General features: G+C 49.7%; 1 protein-coding gene across 1 annotated transcript in view; it reads left to right on the top strand.

The window, feature by feature from the left end:
• CACNG2 (calcium voltage-gated channel auxiliary subunit gamma 2) overlaps nt 1-18,287 on the top strand; it is a 50,500-nt gene extending 32,213 nt beyond the window's left edge. Inside the window, exons 2-4 of the mRNA XM_010206348.2 lie at nt 13,319-13,402; nt 17,135-17,275; nt 17,752-18,287. Coding sequence (XP_010204650.2) covers nt 13,319-13,402; nt 17,135-17,275; nt 17,752-18,287 — 761 coding nt within the window. The remainder of the gene's footprint in view (nt 1-13,318; nt 13,403-17,134; nt 17,276-17,751) is intronic.
• Nucleotides 18,288-20,662: the final 2,375 nt, after the last annotated feature.

Genomic DNA, 20,662 nt, shown 5'->3' with positions numbered 1-20,662 from the left:
AGTTTGGACAAAGACCAATGCATTTATGGAATCTCATGTTTGAGGTTGACACGACTCTAATGTTGGCTTGGCAAAACCGAGGTCACAGCCTTACAAGGCTGTGCTGTTCAAAGGGGACAAGAGGACAAGGTCTTGGTGCACAACGTATCTCAGAGATCGGTTTTGAAGCAACAAACTGACAGACCGAGATGTGGCAGCAGTGGGTAGAGTTAAAGGGACAAACAGTCCCCAAGGAACACCTGACCAGCTGTGCCTTCATCAGCCACAGCTGTCTCAGCAGGACCCAGAGAGAAGCTGCAAACATATGCTAAGGTGCATGGTGGCTGACGTGAGGTCAGATAGATGCAGAGACTAGGCTGGAAAAACAGAGAGAACTATTTTCCAGGCGACACAAAACTCTGAAATTATAAAGCTTCCTGTTCTACACTGGGATGGGACAAAGATGTTTTTTAAAGGCTTTTTTGTAGACCAAAACCTTGAGCTAGATGCACTGATGACGCTGTCGGTAAGACAACAGTTCAGGTTTTTGCCTTATTCACCTGGGATTCGGGTGGTCAGGTCAAAATCTCTGTATTCCTGAGACATTTTGCTTTAAAAACTCTGACCAACTCTGAGAGAGAAAGACTTTCAGCACTGGCTGTAGAATGGGTAAAAAAAGGGGGATTTACTCATGGAGAGTTGAACACGCAGTAAGGCTGAAATGCTGCCGTTCTTTGACCTTGGCACATTTCCTGACTGGCAATTCTAGTTGGAAGGTAAGATAGTGAGGTTAAGATCCAAGGTGTAGTACAGCTTCTTTTGTTGGTTCACAGACTGCTGTAGCCCTAGCAGTAAATCAGAAACTGAGGAAGGGCCTGGAATTTCAGCCTCATGATCCCAGTGGAGAATTGGCAATATTTTTTTTTCTGAGGAGAGTGGGCAAATCTGGAAGGAGTCTGGGTTTTGGCAGTCCCTGGGAGACGAGCTCCTGTGTTATGGACTTTAAAGCAAGGAAGTTCCAATTCTGACACCCGCGTTACTCCACGTGTGGAGTAGGCAGGGAGGTACAGTCTGGTGTAAGAAACCCTCATGGGTATATCTCCAAGTAATGCAATCCTGGCCACAGGAGGTGGCTTGGTACCTGGCTTGGACGTGATTCAAAACCCTGAAACGGCCTTTCAGGTTTCTAACTGAGTGTAACTGGACCAGATCACATTAGAAATAATATTCCCTAGTCTAGTATTGTGAGTAAATTTTATCCCATTATGAATAGCCTCCTCCCCAGGATGCAAGAGTAATGTTATGTGTAGAGTAGCTGAAAATGCTTCAGAGATTAGTCCTAGCACATAGCTCACACCTACAGGTTCTTCTGTAATAAATTAGCGTGCTCAATGGATGAAAAAATATTGGTTCAGCAGCACGGCTTGCAGTCAAGCTTCAAAGGAGTCATTATGACTGAGCAGCAGTACCTGCTCCCTCGTATGCCTTCCCTGGCTGTGCCACAGGTAGTTTCACGCTTCTCCTTCGCAGCCTCCCCTTCAACCTCCCCTTTCCGAATCATCCTTCCCTCGCTGACCTCCACTCACCTTTTTTCAGACATCCTCCCTAAATCTTTTCCCCTCCACGGTTCTCTTTTTAAAAGCCAGAATAAACTAACGGGATACACAGGCATGCACGTAACCATAAATGCCTCACGATCCTGTGCTGTTATAAACCTCCCTCTTCCAAACACCCTGCTGGCACTGTTTGCTTGTTAAATAAGCCCAGTGCTGTGCTTAAGTCTAACTTTTGTTGTAAGCGCTTCAGGAGAGGGCCAAGTCACTTTGTTTCCTTGTAAATCGCTGGGGTACCTGCAACCCGGAGGAAATAACAATAATAAAATTATTAATGTTCTAATAGCAACCTCTAAAAGCTAACAACACTCACAAGGCTTGGCATTTGTTCTTCACTCAGCTGCATAAAAAGGGACCTAAAATCAAATCTGTGCAATATCTACTTTAACACCCAATGTTTGATGTGGATTATGAGTAAAGCAGCAAATTGAAACAGCAGCGGCTCATCTGGAGACATTGAGAGCCACAGCACGGCTGTCCTAAAGCAATTTGATCAGACTCACACGGAGCCAGCTACCCTGTTGGGCCCTGTGGGATACAGACTGTGTTTACCAACACTTTCTGAACTCCTGAGACCCAAGTGAAAAATAAACATGATGCTTGTTTCATATGTAGCAACATAAACTCTGTGCCCTGGCTCCTTTAGCAGAGAGGGCACTGCTTTCCTACAGCTTTCACACACCAGTCCAGTTGTTACTCTGGATAGTGGCCCTGCCAGCCATTACACCAAAATAATCACAGGGAAGTATGAGTCTGAAATGGCTTGAGACCCATACATGCAACACACTCAACTCTTCAAATCCTGAACCAAGAAAGAATCGTAAGCCACGTTTGCATTCACTGTTCAGGCTGATTGGAAAAGGGCTGCAATGGAGTCTGTCCCCATCCATCACCAACTCAGAGATCTGGAGACACCAGTGGCTTCCTCTGCAGCTGTCTTTAAGAAGTGTCTTGCTGTACATCAGGTCAGCCCTCCACTCTTCCTACCCCGTCTTCCCTCCATTTTCTTATCTTTTATTGCTTTAGGAGCATTTGGGTGGCTTTGGATCATTTCGTGAGTGAGGCCCAGGTTAGGAGTGGACCTACCAGGGGCGAGAATCCTAAAGAGGTTTGGCACGCTCATGTTCCACTCCTCCCAGGGTGCTCCCCAGCCCCTGGCATGTCTGGGGAGCTGCTTTGGGTCGAGCTTCTCCTGAAACACCAGTGCTGCAGTGTGAGACTTAGCGACTGCCAGAAGCAATTGCAAAGCTAGGATGTCCTGACCTCTTTCTTGGTGGTGTGTGGGGAGGGGTCGTTTTCTGATTGTAGGTGGTGCATTTCAGGGCATAAGGGGCACATGGCAGAAAAGCTCCACGAGTGCACAGCCCCGCACGTTGCAGCTGAATCCAAAGCGCTGCTGTCAGCAGGGCTTTCTGCCAAGGAAACCCTATGTCTAGTTCCCTCCTGGCCATCTCTGGTGGGCTGCCTGAAGGGACAGTAAAAAATCCCAGCGCGCTTTCTGAACAGAGTAAGGGATAACCAACATTTCCCTGGATGGGTAAAGCTGCCTCTGCTCTCCCAGGGCAAGCATGTGCGAGTTCAGTGAGCACGTAATGGCTGCCATGCTCATCTGCAGAGCCACCGTGCTGGGGATCTTTCTCAGTGTTGCATGAAGGGCTTTGGGTTCCCTGGGGTACAAAAAGTGCTAGAGAAAAACCCAGCCCTTCCCTTGTTCTATTTCCCTGCCTAAAATAAACTTCACACTCAAATGCTGCACTGGAATAGCCAAAACAAGTTGTGCCTCCCCAGTGGAGCTGCTCACTCCAACTCAGGAAATCGTGGCTGGACTCACAGCTCTCACCTTGACATCATTAAAAAAAGCAAGTGGTTCCTACCTGCCCAGTCCTTTTCATAGGGGCAGGGAGGGCCGTGAGGTGAAAAGTCCATCGGGGTAAGGTTGTGGTTTTCCCTTGGGAAGGAAGCTGAAAAAATCCCACACCCTCTTATTCTCCCAAATTTCTAGTGCTGGCTGTCAATTATGTTACAGATTTGACAATTCTTGCTGCAGGCTGACGATGCTGTGTGGGAGAACACAGGAGACTTGCTGAGACTGCCAAATTGCTAAACACATGCAATGGGGGTCTTTCCCTTCCTCCACATCTGAGCCTTGGAAGGGAAGGTGGAGGAGGGATTAAGTGGCACAGAAAAGGGAGGGTGGGTTGAAAGCTGCCTCTGTCATTGACTTGCTCCATTCTTTAGATTATTTCCCCGGGGTTCCCTGGTATTTCGATTATTAAGAACTAATAATAATAATTTTTCTATAGCGTTTTGCATCCTGATGGACCCTAAAGCACACACTTCATACGCTAATTACCAGCTGCGAGCCCCATTCCTCTCTTGAATGTGACCATATCTGCCGAAGGAGCAGCTCAGAGTCACACTAGATTTACACCAGTTTAACTGAGGACAGAGTCTCCCTATAGATCTGGCTGGATGTGTCAGAGACAAATGTAGTGTGGAGTTGGAGATGAAAGATTTTAATTTCCTCTTCTCCTGCCTCGTAACTTAAAATGACTAAGGAAATTGCATGCAAAAAGCCTTGTGAACGCAGCATTACAGTTGCAAGATTCAAGATTTAGAGTCTGGGAATAGCCAAGCCAAAGTTTCCACTGGGGTAGGAGCTCAGCCCTCATCTGAACCAAGGCACTGTACAGCTTGTGGCTGTGTCCCAGGCTGTGCAGGCCACTTTTCACAGAGAAAAGAGGGTTCGTTTTCCCTCTTTTCTTGTATGTGCATAAAAACTTCCAATCACCCCAGAGTTACAGCCTCACCACTGACCCCAAACACAACCTACTGGACAAGGTGAGCATGTGTCTGTCCTCTGACGCACGCTTACAGATCAGCAACACAGTTACATGTGAGGAGAAGAATGCAAGTCAATAAGATGAGCCAAATTGTACATTTTCTGGCCCTTGGATTTCCTCTGCGTACTTCTAGGGGAGAGACTAACTCACCAGAGCTCTAGGTCTTTGAGTTCAAGTTCCAAACATTCCAGTCTTCATCCAGCTAGGATGTTGTTTACATGGTCTGATTTCTGAGAGTTCGATGTTGTATCTCTATATGCAAAACCTGTCCTAGTTAGAATATTGTTGCCATGATAGGGGGGGAAAAAAAAAGAGAAGCAACAGCTCTTAAATACTTCCTTCATCCCATCCACTCCTCTCCCTCCAGGCTTACATTAGTATCTCCCTTCCTCTGACATCTGGATGTGCAGCCGTGGATTGGGATTGCCTGTGGCAGCTATGGAGCCTCTCCTCTCCTCCCACACCTTATGCACATCATTTCCCTCTCACTGCAGATAATTGCATCACCCTTCCTGTCACTCGGCTCACAGTTGTAGTGTCACATTTGACTCCTTACACACACACACACACACAAACACAAATGTTCTTGCTACAAATTGCCAGATATTTTTTTTTTCAATCCTCTGTAATATCTTGATTTCTTTCACTTGCCCTTTCCATTTTGCTTGGACTTCTCTCCACCTCCTGATCAACTTCTGCTTTCACTTTTCCATCCTCCACCCCAGCAGCTCCAGCAGTTAAGTCGTGCTCCTGGAGATTAAAACCTAACACAGTGCTACAACATCTGAGCACAACAACTATTTACAAACCCTTTCCTCGATTCTTTTTTTCTGGTTCTCATCTCATTTAAAGACTAGTTCTGCCTCTTCTTACAAGGCAAAGGCAATGGCTTGTACCAACTCGGCTGGTATACCTTGAAAACTCTGCAATAGCGCTTGTATACCGGAAAGTTTCTGTGGTTTTTCCTACCTAGACTATCACTAGTCATTCTAACAACTGTAGAAGTAGTTTCTAACCTCTCTCTGCTGAGGAATCAGAGATATTGTCAGTGCTTTTACACACTCACTCACTCACACGGGAAAATATCAGTTAGAACCCCAAAATTATTTCATTGGCATAATACATGAAATCACAACATGCATTTGTTATATATGTATATATAAAACTACTTTCAATTCCAGAATGACAATACAGCAGGGAAATGCAAGAAATGCAACATGAGGGGGAGCAAAGTTACCCACAGCTTTGGAAGAGGCAGATGAGCCTAATACCTTTGTGTTTAATACTATTTTCAGAAGAAATTCAGCTCAGGTTTGATTCTGGCAAAGCCTAGAAAATAGAAACAGTTATTTTCCAGGGGAGACGTTTGAAATGGATGCATGCAAGAAAAAAGAAGGGTATTTTGGAAAGATTTTTACTATTGCTGTGTTGAGGTTTTTCATTTGCAACTCGGACAGATGTCTAGCAGCTCCCTGAAAACCAGCCACCGTCAATGTTTCAGCTTGTAAAGCTCAAACGTGCTGGGTTTGTGTTTGCACCAAAACGCATTCAAGAGCATTTGCCCAGTTTTCCCAGCCAATCTCGCTCTCTGCCTGTGACAAAGCATGGGAAATTTCGAGCCGCAGCGAGGATATTTTTGCAAGTTATAACCCTGTAAAGAGAAGGGTGTTTATAAATGGAAATCTTCATGGAATCTTAATAATAGGTTTTGCTACCGCCGCATCTCCACCCACGTACAAGGAATAGCTGTAGCCAGCTCTGAGGCAGAGTCTATCGGCTACTTAACAGCATGCAGCAGTGTTGGGGAGCGGAGCGGGGCGGGAAGGCGAGGAGGCTGCTGCCTCCGAGGGAGAACACACAGAGAACAGGGAGTGATTGAAGGCTGAGAGCAGGCGCAGGGCCCAGCCCTGATGCAGCGCCATCCGATCGCCGTCAGCCACCACAGCTGCAGCGCCGGGCAGGCTGAGGGATGTGGAGGCACCACGTGGCGACCTCCGCGGTGGCACAGGCATCTCCTATCATTAGCCCCCTCTCCTTCATAGGGTGGCTGACAGGGAGGGCTGCAGGGAGCTGGAAAAGGAAAAACAGGAGACTGGTATTGGCTTGGGTGAGACTTCTCTCCCCGGTGCTCAGTGGCTGTTCACTCTATCTCTCTCCTTGCAACACATCATCTCCTCCTCAGTGCTACCCCGTGCTCCCTTCTCCCCTCACTTTTTTCTCCCTTTTTCATCTATTTCTGCATTTCTTGTATTTATTTATTAATCATCTCCTGACTAGACTCATCTCCCTAGAATTGGTATTATCGGGGTGTTTTACAGCTGTAGCTTTGGTCGTTGCTCATGCACTGTGATATAACCCTTCCCTCGTGCTCATCAAGGCAGCAATGGTCTGTAAGGCAGCGTTTGTAGCATTTTTACTGCAGCAAATTCCTTTTATCATCTCGTCCTCGGCAATAGCTGCAATAAACAGGATTATTAATAACAAGGTGAGGAGAGCTGGTATAATGGCTCTACCTTGTAGGCAGGGGGGATATTCTTTCATAACTGTAAGATCAATTTCTATTTTGCATCGGTTCTTTTACAGGCTTCTTCACCACAATATCTGAATGATTTCCAGTGGCACATTTAAGTGATGGGGCCTGATATCAGTAGCATGTGGTTTGTTCTTTTATCTTCTCCCCAGGGAGAGAATTATGTATGCAACATACTGGTTATGTTGCCAAGGTTTTGTTTGTTTTTTTTTTTTTTAATATATGCAGTGCTACATGTTTACATTGGAAAAGACCACATCAAAGAAGATGCATTACATTTGGACAAGAAGGTGGCAAGATTCCTGATGGCTCTTTGTTCCCGTGGGATCTCTGCTATTGTCCTAAGCTCCCCCTCCATCACAAACACTATTTGCTGCCCCACTGAGCTTCACCTCCTAATGGAAAGTTCTTCTGTTCCTAGGGAGAGGTGTAGACTCTTTGATCTTAAAATTATCCTCCTGAGTCAAAAGGTATTGTCCCTAGCACAGCATTCCCTGATACTATTCAGGGTCAGGGCTACCAGAGCAGCACCTGCTCAAGCCCCAAAATGACCATCCCTTGTGGCACGAGCTACATTTGCTGGTATAACCCTTAAAAGCATCCTGAGGCATGTGGAAAGATGGCCTAGTTTTTGTAAGGTGCTAACAACAGAGAGATTCCCCAAAAGGGATAATGAGCACTTTTGAAAAGTCAGCCTTTCTTTTGGTCATGTCAGCACGGGTGGGTAAAAAACAGAGGCCTGCCAGCACCGCCTGTGCTTCCTGCCCCTCTGCTCTTCATCAGCTTCAGATCCCCCCAAATGATGAGTGCTCTCAAGTGCTTCCTTCAGGGAAGGGTGGAGAGCAATCGAAATGCCTTTGAAGGGCTTTTCCTATGCTTCCCTTGGCACTTCATGAAACTTCACTCCTCCTTCTTGAAGTCATGTCGGGTTGGGCATTAAAAACTCAGTATCACTAGTGTCATTTTTTGACAGGGATGGCGGACCTCCTCTCCTGGTCTGGAAGACTTTTTCCAATACATGTAAGAAAGGCATGCCAACTATTTGCCACATAGCTCTGGAATTTGCCTTCTCAGCCCAGAGGCTGGCTCTGGGCCCCACTTCACCACCTGGTACCAAACTGACTCCTCTCAGAAATAGGGGCCCGGAGCAAGAAGGAACATTTGTGTTTGTGGCTCAGAAATTGCCCTTTGTGAGCCATTGCTCTCATTTGTTTCATTGCTAGATAGCAAATACTAGCTTAATCTGCAACAAAGATTACATCTAAGGCAGGAATCCCAAGTGTGAATTTGGGAGAGCTTTCATGTGCGTGCAGCCTTCACGTTGAACTGGGAGGTCACATCAAAGATGAGCACGCAACGTTTGAACTGGTAGGTGGAGAGAATTATCTGGTCCAAATGATCCAGTGTCTGATCACTTTCATGATTTTAATATAAATATACTCAGGCTATTTCCCTGATGCAGGGAAATGCCGCTATTCCCATTTTGAGTGAAAGAAGAAGGAGGTTAAGTGACTTGCCTAAAATGATACAGGGAGCGTGTGGTAGAATGAGGTACTGAATCCTTGGCCAACACTGAGCCATCTCTCTGAGCTTTTAGAGACAAAAGCTATATCCAGTCCCCTTTATTTATTTCTCTAGAAGTCATCATGCCAGAACCTCTGCTAAATTAGAGAGTGAGACTGAAGGAAAGCTTTCAGTGGATTACTTTTTTCCATAAATGGAAATACCACAAATCATCCTGGGAAAACAGGTCTTTCTGTTCTCATCCCGCTTTGTCTGCTTCTCTCCTTTTGGACGTCTTTCCCTCTGCCTCTGGCTCCCAGTTTTCAGATGTACAGTCCTGACCATTTAAAAGTGTTCTTACCCTGCAGGAAGGGAGTAGCCTTTCATTCTTTGGAACTTAGTATTTTGCAATAGATTGCACTCTGCAGGCAAGCGAGACTTCTGAGAGAGACAGGGCTGCACAAAGCAGCACAAAAATAAACCGTATCACCAACGATAGCGAGCCAGGTTCTCATCGGGGGTAACTCAGTCTGACTCTCGCTGCAGCAGAGCTGACGGCTGCCAACTGTCCTGGATAGACAGCGTGTACCCAAACAATGACCCGGGAGCGCTGGAGGAGGTCTCTCTGAGGGCTGAACGCACAGTTAACATTGATTTTCATGCATCTTAGACATTCGGTACCTCTTGGCAGCATGGCAGATCATTTCTGTTCTTAATGCCCCAGCTGGGCAAGTTCTGTCCTAGTCCAGGTACTGGCTGGAGAGGGGGGGTGTAGCACTAGTCCTAGCTCCTCCAGACTGCATTTTCCAAAGCATGGGAAGGTGACAAGCAAACAGTGTGGATCAGACAGTAATATCCAGGGGACTTTGGGGTTACCCTATAACTTCCCATGGACCTGGGCATCCCCGGCCTTCCCATCCTGAGACAATTCACAGTTCCTCCCCGCCTCCTTTGCAGCCTGCAGATCGCAAAGCAGGCTGCTCCAAGGATGCCCACACTGATAACGCCAGTGAGAGGGAGGTGGCTGCGATGAGTGAGAGAGACCGAGAAACAGGAGGAAGATCTGGTGGGTGAGCAGAAGAAAAACGATGAGGGAGAGCCCAAACTGTGCTGGGAGAGCTGCAGGAAGGAGGTGGAAGCACGTGGCTCAGAGAGGCATGCAGGAGAAGCCAGAGAGCTCAGCACCTGCCTGTTTCACGAAATAGCTCAAGTTGGGAGGAATGAGAAGGGCAAAGGGACACAAGTACAGAGAAAAGATTGCTCTGTAGCCCCTTGAGGGGCCCTCACAGCCCTGAACTCCTTCCCAGATACTGATTACCTAGCTCTAGCTTAGGCATTCAGGAATACTAACTATAGGGTGGCACATGGCTCTTCACTCGCTGGCTCCGCAAACAGCACGTGCAGCCCGGGAAAAGGCTGTTTTATCAGACCTTGGCAGCGCTGCTGAGCTGCTACATCCCCCTCCCCGCGTCTGGCTGCGGCGCTTCCACCAGCACAGGTGCCAGGGAGGCTGCAGCACCATCTCAGCAGGCCACAGATGTCCATCAGAGAATTTCAGAGTGACCTTGGTTCAAGAAATGACATGGAGGAGGCCTTCCCCATCCCAAGTGGGTTCCTGCGCCACTGTCATCTGCTGCTCACCGACTCCACGTGTGGGCACAGCCGCTGACACCGGCTGTGGCACCCACACCATGCCCTCTTTAACACCTCCCCATACGGCATGAGGCAGAGGAGTGCTGTCACCCCTGTTTTACAGGGTGTGACTCTTAAAGCAGAGAGAAATGGCTTTAACAGCATGCCTGTGGCCAAGCAAAAATGGGATCTTGTTCTCTTGAATTCCCACTTTGCACATTAATGACCTAAATTCTGCATCTTTTCCCCATCCATTGCCTAAAGGAGCGGGGAGGCATTGGAGGAGAGGGTGTGGTGGCAGCGTTGGGGAATAGTTAGCATACAGCACTGAGCACAGGGGCTAAAGTGGGACTCACAGTGCCCACCCTGCTCTTCATGAATCCCAGTACAGTTGAGCCAGGGTGGGGGGATCAGCCTGGCTCAGCATATCAGCCTGCCGTGAAGGGGCGGCTCATCAATGCCACAGCATTTTATGCAAGCCAAAGCTGGACACCCCAATGGCTGAGCAATCTGCTGAGGCAGATCGGCAAGGCCTTTTGGACACTCAGCACCAGAAGCAGATTTTCAAAGGTCCCCTCAGCCTGCCTAAGCATCTGAACCGTTGACTGGCTGTCCTGCACAAGCCCTTGTGAAAGTCACCCTGCACACAATGCAGGATCTTTCCCGAGCAGTTTGATTCTTCACATAGGAATTAATCAGGCTCAAACACAGCAAGAAATGGAGTGGAGGAGAGGGAGAAGAGAGAAAGCAGAGAAGGGATGGCATAGAGTGAGGGGGTTTCCGGATGCAGTGCCTCTTCCCTCCCTGGCTGATTCCAACTGGGGAGGCTCTGGCTGTGTGTCAGGAGCTTTGCCTGGGAGGTGCATGCAGGCTCAGCCTGCTTCCCCAGAGCGTATGGGCAGGAGACACTCAGTGCTCAGCATCTGCTGAGCAAGGAGCTGTAATCTGAAGCTGGAGACTTCCCCGGTTGCCTCGGAGAGCAGCAGTGTTGATGTGCACTGTACAGCAGTGACCACAGCCAAAGGACCAAAGGGTGACAAGCTGCTCGTCTGTCACGGGCAGATGGCTGCAGGCAGTCAGGGGCAAGCAAGGGAAATGAACCCCTTCATGCTGTATCTGCCTTCCTCACAGGTATTTAAGTGGGCAAGTAGCAGGGTGGGAGTGTGATAAGGGAATTTACTTGGCTATGAAGCTTTTCTTCCAGAAGAGCCGTGGCTGCAAAGCTGATGGTTCTTGAACAAAGTGGTTGAATTGGGGATAGTTGATTAATAATCTCTTTTCACAACCCACAGTTTACACGTGGGAATAACACTTCAGAGGTACATGGAGAGGCTTTGTTCCTATTTTCTTCTCCTATTACTTACCTCTTACATGCACACACACTCGTCTCTGCTGTCTCCAGCCTCTTCATGGAAGCTCTTTGGACTAGTAGTTAGAGGCAATAGGTATCTCAGAAACACCAGAAACAAGCTGGACAGATGCAAGAGCCAAGCTTGGAGGCTGACCTAGAGGAACCCACCCACCTGACTTCCCAAACCTTGTTCCAGCAAGGCTTTGCCTCAACAAGAAACTCAAGGGGAATCCTTTGAGCTTGGCCCTTCTTCCAGCTAGTCCCAGATACCTGAAAGATCATTGGAATTCATCTGGAATAAACCAAGAGCTGATACAGGGACCTGACACAGCCCTTGAAGGCCTCAGCCTGGGTAGGGTTGGCTTGGAAGAGCTCTGGGTTCCTCACAGACAACCCTTCCCAGAGGCAGCAACCTTGAGTGCGGTGGCTTTATTGTCCCCTCAGCCTGCACACCTCGATGGTCCAGCAGCTGGACTCATGGCCAGGGTGCCAAACAGCTTTCCCAGGTTGCCACAGCATTTGTCACCCTCCAGCCTCCATCTCCAAGCTCTTCTGCTGAAGGATCAGTCAGCCTGAGCCACTTTGGTGGCTGACCTGTAATGAAGGAGCCTGTGAGATCACCATGCCTATCCATGCACTTCATGCAGACACTGCATTCCTCCTTTCTGGAGAGATTATGTCCCTTAGTTCTGTGTCCAATGGTCAGTAAGTGCAAGAGTCCAGAGGGAAGTGCAAGGGAAGGTGGAAGAAAAGATGTGGGGGAATCCCAGAAGGTATAGTGAAACTGTCTTCGACATGGTCACACCTGTACAAGCACAAACAGCCTCATCACTTAAGATACTAGTCAGCCGGTGGTCATGACAATGACATGGCTTGAGGATTACCTCTCTGAACTAGTATTCCTGACTTCAAGAGGACAGAGACAAGAATGACAAATATAAGAACCTGGTAGACATCCCAGATGACAAAAAAAAAAAATGGCAAGATGTCATTGGCCTTCTGCTGGGATGGCATTGCTGGTCATGGAGTGTGTGTAAAAGGGTGCCCCATGACTAAAGCTAACAGAAAGCCCTGCACATAAAGCAGCCTGATGAAACGGAGGATGACTGGCCCAGCTTGCGGTGGAAGATTTTGCTTCCCCGGTGCAAACAGGATTTTGCTGCTGAGCTGTGTACACACATTTCCACCAAGCTTCTTGTGGCCTTAGTCTGTGAGAGGACACAGAGGAGGCCTGATTAAGGTATGCAAATGTAAGCAGTCATATGGAGAAAGTAGATTAGGAGCTTTTGTTCTTCTCATACCACGCCAGAACAACAGGATGTATCCTGAAATGAATAGGCAGCAAATTCACAGCTGAGAGAAACAAACCTTTTCCACTCAAACCTGATCACCCTGCACAGCACTGCTGGGATCCACTGAGGCCACCTCAGGTGAAACACAAACACCCACAGCTATGCTGGTCGATTCTAAGGGAAGAGATCCTGACCTTTGTGCTTCCCAGCGTGACCCAGTCTTTGTCTCTTCCTCCCATCACTGGGCAGGAGTCATACCTGCCAGCCAAAGCCTCTGGTGCTCTCCTGTTTTGGGTAAGGAGTGCTGGGCTAGGCGGACATCAGGCTGGGCTGTATCAAGAGAGCAAACCTCACGTTCCTGTGCAGAGAAGAAGGAGATAATGCGTGCAAGCGTGTGAGGAGTACCCGGGCATCTAACGGTCATCCACACAGGATTGGGCGAGTTGCCTGCGAGGAAGGCAAGGCAGGGCGGGCACAAAGGGCAAAGCAGAGGGCAGCTGTTCCTGCCAGGCAGGTTTTGGTGTTCTCATTTGTTCTTTTCTTTTTTTTTTTGTTTTTTGTCTCTTGTTCCCTAGGGAATTTTAAAGGTCTGTGTAAGCAAATCGATCACTTCCCTGAGGATGCAGATTATGAAGCCGATACAGCAGAATATTTCCTCCGTAAGTCCGCAGACTCTTCTCCTTGCAATAGCTCATAGGCGCTAGCACTGGGTGCTTTTTGCTTTTGGAAGGCAGGGTGGTGGAGACACTGGGACTGTGAGGCTTAGCAGGCCAGAGATGACCCCAGAGCTTTGTCACTCTCCAAAAACAGCTCCTTCCTCACCTCTGTGGGGCCCTGCCCACGCGGCAGCACAAGTTTCAAACACATAGTAACAACCAGTGGCATTGTTTATTAATGGCAATTATTAAGTTATATATCCAGATTCTTCATTCAAATCCACTGGAAATATGCTGAGTGGGCATAAGGTCAGGACTGGGCTACGTGAGGCTTTGTGTGCGTGTGTGTGTGGGTGCGTATGTGTGTGTGCGCACATCCTCCTAAAGCAGAGGAAGTTTATATTTCCTTACCTGATACCAGTTGCACCAGATTTAAGAAATTAGCTGGAATGTGTCCAAGAAGCACCTATTTCTGTCTTCATCTTTGCCCAAATACCACTTACCTGCAGTGGCTGCAGACCTGATCTTTGCTGGCTTTAGTGACTTTAGTGTCAGGAAAGGGAAGCAGGAACAAGGAGAGTCAGAGACAGTTGAAGAAATGAGCTGGTGCTCGCTCAGAGCCTCTGGGAGAGGTGTGTGCTGTACCCCAGGCAGATGGCCTGTCCCTAAGGAAACCCAGCCGGAGCTCCAAGTCCAGCCTGGGATGCGCAGGTGAACCTTGTGCCACTTTGCACACAGAGACAGGCAAGGCAGCCTGTCCAGCAGGAAAGATCCACATGATGTGTTGCCCTCCCTGATCACAAACCAGCATTTCCACCTGCCACAGGAGCGCAGCTTCTTCGTTTAGCACAGCTGAACAGGGATCACTCCTCCTTTTAGGACTCCACCTTGCTATCCTGCCCTCCCTTCCTCCCTCCACAAGCCAAACGCCTTTCAACATCACAAGCTCTTCTCCCTTCAGAAATCTGAGATAAGAGCTTTTGACCCTACAAGGTCAAGCATCAGAGGTCTCCAAAGGAAAGGCTGTGAGTCTTTCAGAATAGCTCCTTGTCATCTGGGCGTGCTCCAAGCCAGATGTGGAGACCCAGCCCTGCGGCAGCAATGAGAGAGATAATTTAGGCTCCGCGATGCTCATTTGTATGTGAAAAGAGGCGGATCTCATGCCGCTTCCTCTTGGTTTCTCAAACAGTTCTTCATCCACTGCAAACTGTAAATAATCCAGGGAGATTGCTTCTTTCAAATGCCTTTCTGCAGCATCCGTCTCTTAATTGCTGCGTGGCCCCTAAACAGCATAGCTGAAGGCTGGGGTTTGATCCGGTTTGGCACAGCAACTGTGCAGGCTGCCTCTGAGGGCAAACCAGCTCTTGCAGAGCTGTTTGGGAGTTACAAAGCTGTTTTCAGCATCAGCTGCACTTCAGAAAGAAGAGCTGGGGGAAAGGGGCGAACATCTCAGGAAGGACGGGTGTGTTGCCTCAGAGGGAACAAGATCTGAAGACAAAACTTGGCCCAACGTCAGGATCTGATTGTGTCCCCACAGTAAAGCCCTTCTTATGAAAGAACCAGGTTCAAAGAGGAATTTGGCAAGTCAATAAAGGACTACTCAGGCCATTCCTGAGGGAAGTGGGATTTCTCCTGGCTTATACTTGACTGGAGAGGGACCCCACCAAACAGCCTCTTCCCAGGACTTCTGCCAAGCTGGAGTCCCTGGGTGCTCTGCATGGGCAATGCCCGGTGGTACTGACAAGAACAGCCAGGAAGACCTTTATTAGTATCAGACTAGGTAATTCCCTCTTTCAGGGGACCAGGACAATTGTGAGGCAGTGTCCACGGCCTGGCTAGAAAGGCTCAGGCTTTGTTTCTGCCAGCTGTCCACATAAGGAGTCTCAGGCTTTTTGAAATCAAATGCCTGTTGCCAAAGAGGAAGTAGAATCATCCCTGCATCTCTTTGCTAGATGACACTCGAGTTAGTAGACAGATGGTAAGAGAGCATCTAAACATCATCATGAGTCCTCTTCTCTTTAGACCAAAGGCTCTGGACTGAGGAAGACTGGATGAGATTCTGCCCCTTTTGCTGGCATAGTCCTTCAGAGGGGCAGAAGGCAGGGGCCTAGTGAGGCTGCTGTCCTCCCCCATCACATAATGTCTGCAGCTCCCCACGTCAGCTGGCAACTTTGTGTTCTCCCAACAGACACGAATTTCGGAATTAAGACCCTGATAAAACTGATGTGGTCGGGGCCAGGCTGCATGACTGACTGAGCATGCCTCTAGAAGCCCTCTGCACAACGGATGTCTGGTTGATATTTGCTTACTGCCATTGAAGCTTCACATTGTCAAATCCCATCTTGCTTTCCAGAAACTGTTATGATGGCTATTATCACTATCCTGTTCCTTGAAACACAGGCAGGCAGAACCTGAAAGCAAGCAAGAGAGGTTTCTCCCTGCCTTTTGCACTCTGCATGCAGAGACGGTGGGCTAAGGCCCCCCTCAAAAGGGGCACATTGCTTGTGCCTGGTAGGATCCTGATGCCAACAGGGTCTTTGAAACACAGTCTCTGCCTGCTTAGGAAAAAGTCCTGTGCTTGCTTCAGTAGGGTTCAGTCCTGCAGGCGAGGAAGGATAAGTTTTCATGACCCCTTCCCAGATCTTTGCTCCACAAATAGAATGGCACCAGCCCGTCTGATACCTTTCTTTATCAAGCAAGGCTTCATTTCACACTTTAACAGCTTATTTTCTCTTGGGAAGGGAGGAGGGCAGGCCTTCTTAGATAAAAAATGAGAATATGTGCAACAGGAACTGAGGCAGACCGTTGATACCCACTGAGCATCCCACGAGCAGCGCGTGCATGTGTCTGTGGTTGTGCGTACGCACAGTCCTGGCCTTTTGCTGTGCCAATACGAGAGAGAGAGTGGCCACAGAAGCTTTGGGGTATGTTTTGCATGTGCATATGAGCATATATGTGCATCTCTGCCACTGCCTTCTGCTGGCTGAGCTCTTCCCCTATTGACCGACGGATAGCGTGCGTGTGCGGGAGCTGGCACATCCGAACCCATTGCTGCCCTTTGGAAGGAGCCCAGTCATTTAATCATTAGGATAAGCCCCATTTTCCAGCACAAAGGGCTGGGGCTTTGGTTTCTCAGTCCTCGCTGCAGTCACAGAGCAGCACTAGGAGCTCCTTCCCAGCCCTATAAAAATATTACAAATCTCTCCTGGAGATGCTCGTGTCCTTTTGGGAGGATTCAAGATTGAGCAGCTCTGCAGGAAGCGTTTGGGTTGCTGCTCTTTGAAGAGTGGGCGTGAGCAGCAGGAGATGAAGACAGATGGTGCTGGGGCTCCCTCTCCAGCACACAGTCCCCCCAAAAGTGGAGGAAAAGACAGCATGAGGGGGAACAGGCAGCAGGGGCACCGTCTCAGCTCAGCCACCAGCCCCACGGTCCCCTCTGCCTCCCTGCACTGGGCCATCGGCTTCGCAGCAGCAACCAGGGCATGGGAGAGTTGCTTCAGACTAGTCTTCTTCTGACACGCTTTGTTTCTTTCTCTCTCCCTCCCTCCCTCGCTCCTTTTGTCCCCCAATGCCTTTCCCTCTCCTTGAATTACTGCTCTCCTGCATGTTGCTCTCTGTCTCTCCCCTTTGCCCTCACCCCTGGAACTTGCTCACTCTGATACTGTGTCCATGCCCTTTCTTCCTCTCTCTCACACCTGTGCCGTTCTTTCTGCCCCTCTCCCTCTCTCCCCACAGGGGCTGTTAGAGCCTCTAGTATTTTCCCGATCCTGAGCGTGATTCTGCTTTTCATGGGTGGACTCTGCATTGCAGCCAGCGAGTTCTACAAAACCCGACACAACATCATCCTTAGTGCCGGCATCTTCTTCGTGTCTGCAGGTAAATGAACGTGCAGGACCTCTGAGATGGGCTCTAGGGAATGGGGGTGCTGCCCAGCGAGAACATCCTGCAAGGGCATGGCTGCCTAGGCAGGAGTGTGTGTGTTTCTCTGCCCCAATGAGCCATATTTGGAGGTGAAAGCAGCCTCTCAAGGATGCCTCTCTGTCCTGCAGAAGCAGGCAGCAGCACCCCGCAGGCAGAGGCTTTTCTGTAGCTTGGGAGCCCCTGGAGGGAGAGAGTTTCCCTGTGGCTGGCATCTCTTAGGGACCATCCGGGATGCAGTCCAGGGATGCAGCAGGCACACGAGCAGGGTCTTGCCCAAGTTTCCCAAGGAAAGATGCCCACTGGGATGGGTGGCTGGGGGTCCTCCCCTCTCTACCTCCTCGGGGCAGGGGCTCAACCTCATGCCCCCCACTGCCACTGTGCATGGCCCCTCCTGACCTCTCATTCTCTTTCCCCCGCCATCCGGCTGGCAGGTCTGAGTAATATAATTGGCATCATCGTATACATATCAGCCAACGCTGGAGACCCCTCCAAGAGTGACTCCAAGAAGAACAGCTACTCCTACGGCTGGTCCTTCTACTTCGGGGCCCTGTCCTTCATTATAGCCGAGATGGTGGGAGTGCTGGCCGTTCACATGTTCATAGACCGGCACAAACAGCTGCGTGCCAACGCTCGTGCCACGGACTACCTCCAGTCCTCCGCCATCACCCGCATCCCCAGCTACCGGTACCGCTATCAGAGACGCAGCCGCTCCAGCTCCCGCTCCACCGAGCCTTCACACTCCAGGGATGCCTCTCCCGTCGGGATCAAAGGGTTCAATACCCTCCCATCAACAGAGATCTCGATGTATACCTTGACCAGGGACCCGCTGAAGGCAACCACCACCCCCACTGCCACCTACAACTCCGACAGGGATAACAGTTTCCTCCAGGTTCACAACTGTATCCAGAAAGAGAACAAGGACTCTATCCACACCAACACAGCCAACCGCCGGACCACCCCGGTATGAAGCCGTCGCCAGGAGCTGAAAATGGGGCAGGAGCGGGCAGCAGGAGACGGGGTGGGCTGCCGTGGGTGGGGAGGGCGGAAGGGGGCAGGGAGGCAGCAGAGGGGTGGGAAAGAGGAGGTGGAAATGCCCCTTTTGAAGGGGGGGGTGGGGGGGTGGGGACCTTCCCAACGCAAAAAAATAAAAAAACCTTAAAAAAAATCCACAAAAAAACAACAAAAACAGACAAATAAAAAAAACAACAAAAAAACACAACGAGCAAGCAGATAAGCAAACAAGTGAGCAAACAACAACAAAAAAACACCAAACAAACAAAAGAAAAGGAAACGTGAGGAAAGAGACAACAGCGAAAAAAAAATCTCTAAAAAAAAAAAAAAGAAAAAGAAAAAAAGGAAAAAAAAGAAAAACTTTAAAACCGAAAGAGATTTAAAAAATAGAAATAAATTTAAAAGAAAATGCATGATTTCCCATGTACCATTATTTTAACATTTAATAAAAACAGACTTTAAAAAAAAGTAAAAGGGAAGCAAGAAATAACAAATAACACTAAATCAAGTGGGAGGAGGAGGAGGCAGCTCTTTGGGTTTTGGGGGGTTTTGTTCTTTAATTTTATGGGGTTTTTTTCCCACTTACCTTTAACCTGGTACAGGCTCCTTGGGGGACAGGGGATGGGGGTTCAGCTGGCAGTGACTTCAGTGTCCTTGGGTCGGTTACAGAGGATCCCGGGGTGCCGGGGTCAACCGCGACCCACTCTGTTCCCCCAGAGATCCGTGGGGATCTGCTCCATTCTCCCAGGATCTGTGGGGATCCGCTCGTCCCCCGCGGGTCCACAGGGCTTAAAAGTGACTCCTGTCCCTAGGGAGTGCAGGAGCCGATGCTGAGCCACCCCTCCACAGTGTCCCTGGAGGGGGGATCCCCACTTCCCTGTCCTTGGGGACTCTGGGGTTAACGGTGACAGCGCAAAAAGCAAACAGACACAGTAAATAAAGACACACACACACACACACACACACACACACGAGACAAAAAAAAGGACAAAAAAAGGTTTCTTAGAAAAAAAGTGGCAATTTTTTTAATAAAACAACAGCTATAAATAAATGTAAATATAATAAGTGGATTTACTTGCAAGAAAAACAGATAGTATTTTTTTTCTTTTCATTTTTGTTTTCTCCAGCTTTAAACTGTGAAAAAAATTAACAACAAAAAAAAAACCAAGACATAAGACGGCGGGGAGCGGGGCGGGAGGCGCAGGCAGAGGGTGGGGGGCTGGTGGAGGGAAAACGAGGCTCCCATCACTTCAAGATGCTCATGGGAGTGGCAGAGGAGGCCAAAGCCGAGGGCAGTGTGCCGATGGGGGGATGGCACTCGTGCTCACACGCGCGTACCCAGGGGCGTGCACGCTCCCCTGTGAATGCTCCAGAGGCTCCCTAGGCAGGGTGGCTGTGTGGCCCCCCAAATCTGCCCAAATCCTCCTCAGGTCCCATCAATGGGGCTTCAGCCATGTCGGGGCACAGCAAAGCCCACCTCGCCACCCGCCGAAATCGCTCCTGTCCTGCCCTGGGTACAGCCAGCCCACCCTAATCCAAAGACAGCCACCATCTGCTTGGCCTTCACATCATGTATCCCTGCCGGCCCCCAGCCTAGGGAGCTCCCCATGCTCCAGGCCTGAGCCCCTCGAGTCCTGGCAGCCATGCCAGGGAGAGGTGCAAAGCCATCAGGTGTCTCTGCACCCGCTGCGCTTTGTCCCTGTGGCCCTCTTGCCGGGGGGGTCCCAGCCTGCTGTGGTCTCAGTCGCAGCAGCAAGGTGAGCTGGGCCTCCGCCATCCCATACCAGGACCTCTGGCCAGGCCACAGTCCCCCCCTCCCTGCTATGCCAGGGAATGGGGTGCTGGGGGGGGCCAAGAATCGCTGTTAAGCCAGCTCCCCCCGTGATGGCAGCCGCGGATACAGGCGGGAGGGGAGGCGGCGGCAGAGGAGCATGAGGGGCCTCTGTGACACCCTGCAAGCCGCCAGCCAGCCTGGAGCAAGGACAGGGCCCCTTTTGGGGCTGCTCCCCAAAAGCAGCAACACCCCAGGCAGGCGCAAGGCCGAGGGTTTGCAGGATGGGGCCACCGAGCCCTTCGGCAGCTCAGACCCACTTTTCGACTTTTTTTTTCTGTCCCCGTTTGTGCTGCTCCAGTTTTAGGAGCGGCTCAGTCCCCTGCCTCGGGTCCCAGCAGGGTTTCTGCTTAAAAGCAGCCTGATCCTCCTCACACACACACAACCCACCTCACTGCTTTAACTCCCCCCTCCCCAGTCCGGGGCAGGGTGAGGGGCAGCAGTGGGATGGAGTCACCCCCAAAAATGGCATCACAGGGCAAGAGGAGGATGCGAGCAGC

The sequence above is a fragment of the Colius striatus genome, chromosome 1 (genome assembly GCF_028858725.1).
Source record: "Colius striatus isolate bColStr4 chromosome 1, bColStr4.1.hap1, whole genome shotgun sequence".
NCBI lineage: Eukaryota > Metazoa > Chordata > Aves > Coliiformes > Coliidae > Colius > Colius striatus.
This window is presented reverse-complemented; position numbering and strand designations above follow the sequence as displayed.